Source organism: Sinocyclocheilus rhinocerous, unplaced genomic scaffold (assembly GCF_001515625.1).
Source record: "Sinocyclocheilus rhinocerous isolate Xijiao unplaced genomic scaffold, SAMN03320098_v1.1 scaffold519, whole genome shotgun sequence".
Classification (NCBI taxonomy): domain Eukaryota; kingdom Metazoa; phylum Chordata; class Actinopteri; order Cypriniformes; family Cyprinidae; genus Sinocyclocheilus; species Sinocyclocheilus rhinocerous.
In genome coordinates, this window is record NW_015665048.1 from 29,909 (window position 1) to 36,515 (window position 6,607).

General features: G+C 34.0%; 1 protein-coding gene across 1 annotated transcript in view; it reads right to left on the bottom strand.

The window, feature by feature from the left end:
- Positions 1-1,756: 1,756 nt before the first annotated feature.
- Positions 1,757-6,607, bottom strand: part of LOC107731070 (gastrula zinc finger protein XlCGF57.1-like) — a 7,637-nt gene continuing 2,786 nt past the window's right edge. The window contains exons 3-7 of the mRNA XM_016542054.1: positions 5,389-5,455; positions 4,204-4,773; positions 3,922-4,116; positions 1,966-2,307; positions 1,757-1,884 (exon numbers count right to left, since the gene is read on the bottom strand). Coding sequence (XP_016397540.1) covers positions 1,757-1,884; positions 1,966-2,307; positions 3,922-4,116; positions 4,204-4,773; positions 5,389-5,455 — 1,302 coding nt within the window. The remainder of the gene's footprint in view (positions 1,885-1,965; positions 2,308-3,921; positions 4,117-4,203; positions 4,774-5,388; positions 5,456-6,607) is intronic.

Consider the following 6,607-nt stretch of genomic DNA (forward strand, 5'->3'; position numbering starts at 1 on the left):
GCCAATCACAACGCACTGGATAGCTGGCCAATCAGAGCACACCTTGCTTTTCAGACCGATGAGCTTTGTAAAAATCGATGCGTTTCAGAAAGGTGGGGCATAGAGGAGAAACAATAATGTACATTATATGGAGAATAATGTGTTTTTTTAACCTTAAACCACATAAACACATTGCAAATACACCAATTAATGTTCTTTTTAGCAACGTCATATGACCCCTTTAAAAAAAAAGTTAGTTAATCTCTTTAGCTGCATGTTCATTTCAATCAGCTTTCATAACCAATTTCATCTTCTCTCATATTGTAAACAAATTTGAACTGAAAAGCATCTAGTGTAGTTTTGGTTTTATTATCATTGGATTTCAAACAGTAGAGCGTGATGCATGTGATTAAACATGTAATTGCTTGTGGTTCTTCTGTAAGAGTAACCCCTTGAATTCATGTAAACAAGTAGGCTAAGTTAAGTCATACATTTTGTTCCTTTTTATTTCTCTTAGTCTAAAAATGTACAGATGATTTCCTTAAATGCAAAAAAAAAAAAAAGATTTAATATTCTATGTTCAATGTGTGATTCAACATGCTTTGAATGCATAATTTCTATTTGTGCTAGTGTGCAGAATTAATGAAAACAAATGAACTCCTCAAAGAAACAACAACAAAAACATCTCTTCGTTTTACAGCAACACACTAGTTTCTAAAACTAATACTATGGCCTTGCCAAAATGTCCTTTGTCAAATAATCAAACTTCACTACTAATTTTAACAAATTACCCTCTTAGATTAAATCACTCTATTGAAACAAATTCCATCTTTTTGATAGTATTTTTTATATTTGGAATATATTTCACTGTATTACTGTAGAAATGTAGCAAATTGCTGTATTATTATGTTTACCAGTTTTAAAAAAAGAGTAGCCTATGTACACATGCAAATTGATCTGTAATATTTTAGTCGTTATTGTGTCTGAGAGAGAAAAGAATTCATGTAATTTCAAAGAAGTAGCCATTGAATGGCTACAATGCATGTATAAACTGTGCTGAATTGCCAGACACACAGAACAGATTCACTTTTCTTGAGCAATTTGATCTTCTTTCAGTGTGTTTTTAGAGTCCATATTATGAGAAGAATCACTTTTGAAATATAAATTGAAAAACATCTGGTGCCATTTTTAGGTAAAAGAATGTCCTTAAAAGTTAAAAAAAAATTTTTTTTATCTTATTCAGTTTTTCAAATTTGGATTAAATTATTTCAGCTAATTCCAATTTTTGCTTCATCTGAATATTGAATTATTTACTTGAAAGTGATGGATCTGAATGTGACTGTGGGCAATGCTTTATCTTATATGTCTTATTAGACTAGAATTTTGGGTGAAACACCTCCCACATGAAGAGCACTGGTACGGCTTTTCTCCAGCATGAACTCTCTCATGATTTTTCAAGGATGATGACTCAGTGAAACACTTTCCACAGTGTGAGCACTTGTAAGGTTTCTCTCCAGTGTGAATCCTCTGGTGTTTTTTTATGTCGCTAGACATAATAAAGGTCTTTCCGCAGTCAAAGCACACATGAGGTCTCACACCAGTATGAATGCTCTGATGAACTTGTAATTTGTGCACATGTGCAAAACTCTTTCCACAAAATGAGTAAACGTGAGGCTTCACTGCAGCATGAGTGTTACGGGGCTGACGAGACGTGAGGCGTGCAAATCCATGTGCAAACTTTTTTTATTTAAAGGCGTGGTCATAAAACAGGCAAGGTTCAGACAATGGCAAACAGGTATATGAGGGCAAGACTAAGAGTAATCCAAAAGCTAGCGTGGGTCTGAGATCGGCGAACAATGTCCAGAGAGGTAGGCAATAGAAGAATCCACGGCTTTGAGATGTTCTCTTAAAGGCAGAGTAAGCGATTTCTGGTAGCCAATGTTATATATGTATATCTCATGTGTTTATTAAGCTTTGATTTCTGACCGAAACTCTTTCCACACTGAATGCATGTGAACGGACTTTCTCCAGTGTGAATTCTCATGTGCACATTTAGTTCTTCTTTGTCAAAGAAACCCTTTTCACACTGAGTGCATGTATAAGGCTTCTCTCCAGTGTGAACTGTCATGTGTCTGTTAACCTCTGATTTCCGACTGAAACTCTTCCCACACTGAGTGCACGTGAAAGATGCTTTGGCTCCAGTTTTTCCAGCTTGTTTTTGTGTGAAATTCTGTTCAGTCTGTGAAATGACTGCATATTCATCTTCATTTTTAAAATGATGGGGTTTTTCAAACTGATGCTGCTTGTCTTCCTTCAGTCCCATCGAATCTAAAATCAACATAAGCCTATTAATTTCCCATATACTTCAAATAAAGACTAACAAACTAGAAACAAAGCAAAATAAGTTAACCCTTAACTTAGTACAAATCTACTATAATCTAGTTTTAGATTTATATATATATATATATATGTCCGTTTTCATCTTAATGTTCCTCATCAGTAATAATTAAAGAGAATGAAGGAATCTGTATCCTCATCTTTCATTCTGCAGGGTTCTTCACCGCAAGAGCAGCGTCAACACGAAATGAACGAATCCTTAGTGATACAAAAGATTCGTTCAAACTGAACGACTCGTTCATAAACGACACATCACTAGAGGTGCGAACCATTGGACCAGCGTCTATGGTTTTACCTGATCTAGAATCAGTTTTTATCATTTTGTAGAAATTTTTAATGAGACATTTGTGTAGCCTAATTAAAAGGACGAGTAGTCGTTAATAGGCCTAGTCTCTTATTGGCCTGTTTAGACAAGCTCTCCAAAAAACAAACAAAACCCTGCAAATTAATAATAATAATTCAAAAACACATACAGACACTTCATATTTAATTGATTTTTTTTGCATTTGATGCATTATACGGTCAATAAAACATTTTGCAATGGGTTTGTAAAATCATTTTATGTCTCTACTGGCAGAAATCCCAATCTCAATATTTAGGTCACCTCTTCAAAACAATTCTCCTAACCAGTTTAGTACAGCAGTTAATTTCACATTCAAAATGCACTAAAACACGTCATGCATATATTCTTATTTTCTTCATAACACTAGGTAAGATTGTTGTCCTCCAACACAATCTCCTCTTAGTCACTCATAAAACAATGACCTAAAAACAACAGGTAGCATTAAACAAGGTTTTCTTTTGTGAAACGTCTTTACAAAATAAGAGCTACTCTCTGTTTGTAATTTAATGCAGTAGTTACATTTTTACATTACAATAGCCTACACAACAGGTGTTACATCTTATTGTTTAGATTTGGTATATAAATCGACGGAATTAATGTAGAAATGTAGCAAATTTCTGTATTATTATGTTAGGTTCTGAACTAAAGTTTGACAGCTTTGCAAAGATTATGTAAATGTGCAAATAGTTCTGTAATATTTTGGTGGTCATTGTGTCTGAGAGAGAACAGAATTCATGTAATTTCAAAAAATGTGCCAAAGCAATGTTAATGGTCCTCCGTTTAGTCACATAGACACAACAACAATTGCATTTTTTATTACATTTTTACCAAACTGTTTGTCAAAATATAAGGTATAACCAACCATACAATGTGTGATCTGAAATCTTGTACATATTTTCACTATAAGATGTAAGCCAAGTATTTTACTGCCGAATTGCACAGAACACATTCACTTTTCCTGAATAATTTGATCATTTCTCAGTGTGTATTTGTGTATCTCCATATTATGAGAAGAATCACCTCTTTAAATACAAACAGAAAAACACCTGGTGCTGTTTTTAGGTAAAAGAATTAGCTTTTTTTAATAGCTAATAAGCAATGTTGAATACACTACTTAACTTCAAGTAAACTTAAGGAAAAATTATCCATTGATCACTTAGATGCCTTTGTGCAATGTTTTTTCTTATGCCGCTCTAGATTACATGATTTGGTGAAACTCTTCCCACATGAAGAGCACTGGTACGGCTTTTCTCCAGTATGAACTTGCTCATGATTTTTCAAGGATGTTGAGCGAGCGAAACTCTTTCCACAGAGTGAGCACTTGTAAGGTTTCTCTCCAGTATGAATCGTCTCATGTGTTTTTAAGATGCTCAATGTAGCAAAGGTCTTTCCACAGTCAAGGCACATATATGGTTTCACACCAGTATGAATACTTTCATGTCCTTTTAAAGCACATGGTCGTGAAAAACTCTTTTCACAAAAAGAGCAAACGTGAGGTTTCACAGCAGCATGAATTTTAAGGTGTTTTCTTAAGCTTGATGCCACAACAAATGTTTTATCACACTGATCACAGCTGAATGATCTCACTCCAGCGTGAGAACGAAGATGATCTTTGAGTAAGTAGTTGCACCTGAAACTCTTTCCACACTGAGTGCATGCAAATGGTTTTTCTCCAGTGTGAATTCTCATGTGATCATTTAGGTGTCCTTTATCAATGAAACTGGTTCCACACTGAGTGCAAGTATAAGGCCTCTCTCCAGTGTGAATCCTCATATGTCTTTTGAGTTTTGATTTGTGTACAAAAGTCTGCCCACACTGAGTGCATGTGAACGTTTTTTCTCCAGTGTGAGATTTCATGTGCACAGCAAGGTTTCCTTTCTTACTGAAACTCTTTCCACACTCGGTGCAGGTGAAAGATCCTTTGACTTCAGTTTTTACAGCTTGTTTCTGTGTGAAATTCTGTTCAGTCTGTGAAATGATAGCGTTTCCATCTTTATTTGTGACATAAGTTTTTTGAAACTGATGCTGCTTGTCCTTATTCACTTCCACTGAGTCTAAAGTCAAAACATTAAATGATCAACAAGTGTGAAACAAAATAAAACACAATTGAGCAAAAATATACTTCACTGCTGAGTCCACTAGTATAGATGTATTGTTATATGTGGCCCTGGACCACAAAACCAGTCATAAGGGTCCATTTTTAATAATAAATAAGCTTTCCATTTATGTATGGTTTGTTAGGATAGGACAATATTAGGTCGAGATACAACTATTTGAAAATCTGGAATCTGAGGGTGCAAAAAAAATCTAAATATTGAGAAAATCGCCTTTAAAGTTCATAGCAATGCATATTACTAATAAAAAATGTAGTTTTGATATATTTATAATAGGAAATTTACTAAATATCTTCATGAAACATGATCTTTACTTAATATCCTAATAATTTTTGACATTAAAGAAAAATGTATCATTTTGACCGATACAATGTGTTGTTGGTTTTTGCTACAAATATACCCCAGCGACTTATGACTGCTTTTGTGCTCCAGGGTCACATATGTCAGCTTTCACCTTAATGTTCCTCATCAGTCATTAAAGAGAATGAAGGAGAACACCAACCTGTTTGTTCCTCTGTATCTTCATCTCTCATTCTGCAGGCTTCTTCCTCAAACTCCATCTTTCCAACAGTATGTCAGTAGTTTCTCCTGGAGTAATTCCTCCTGCTTGCTTCTTCTTCAGCTGTGGGAAGATGGGAATATTCTCCAGCATTTAAACTCTCATGAACGGCTGTGGAGCGGCTTCACTGAAGGAGTCAATGGAGCTCATTTCACACTTACAATCACTCTGAATTAAAGCTTCTTTCAATTCTTTAATTCCCACAGCAGTGCAGAATATTGCTGAAAGAAAACGCTGCGAGAATATTGAATAGGATTGATTGCTGTAATCACACATCCATTAAACGTGTGAATGTGTGAAAAGTAAAGACAAAGGAATAGTTTGCAAATTGCAGATATGAGCATTTAAACTAAAAACTACAGTTTTCTGGAACTTCTGTGTGAGACTATATGGATTAAAAGGTTAAACGCACAATTAGAAATTTTTTTTTAAATAAAACTATCTAGAATGATAGTTCTTAAATTGTATGTCAGAAATAAACTATTATTTGGTTGTTCATATTGTTACACGGTTAAATTGGGATTTGTTATGTGTGTGTGTGGGGTGGGCACATGTGTATGATAAGCTGTAAAATATAACAAGTTAAGAAAGCCCTCTGCTATGAACTCTAAAATGTTGATCAAAATCATTCTAGATGCTGGCAGTGTGCAAAGCTACATCTGATGACAATACAATCTTTCTGTAGGCCTGTGCCATCTCCTTTGTGTCAGTATCAAAAAAATGAATGATATTGCCATTAAAGGAGAGAATATAAATGCAAAATATTAAGAGTAGAACAGTCTTTTTATTAGGAAGATTAAACTGGAATTAAGTAACGTCATTACTTCATCTTTCATTTCAAATTCTTACATTTGAACTATAAATTCAATTACAATAATATGATAGTTGTTATCTATACGTTATCAAATTAGTTTTTTTTTTTTTTACAATCATTTTTGCACTAATATCGGGACCTTCATGTCATTTTGCAAAACTCTAGACAAATAATTCACAACCGATGATCAAAATGCAAATTTTTCAAAATACTTAACACTTTTTCCAAATGCTTGGATACAATTCACATAAACCTATAGATCATTTGCTCAATGAACTAAAATCACAGGTTCAAAATGACACAACTTAACATCAAAGTATTACTATTTCAAAATGCAACTCACACATTATATCTGAATTGAGTGTCTATTCATTTCATTACAATGATCTAACTATCTATTG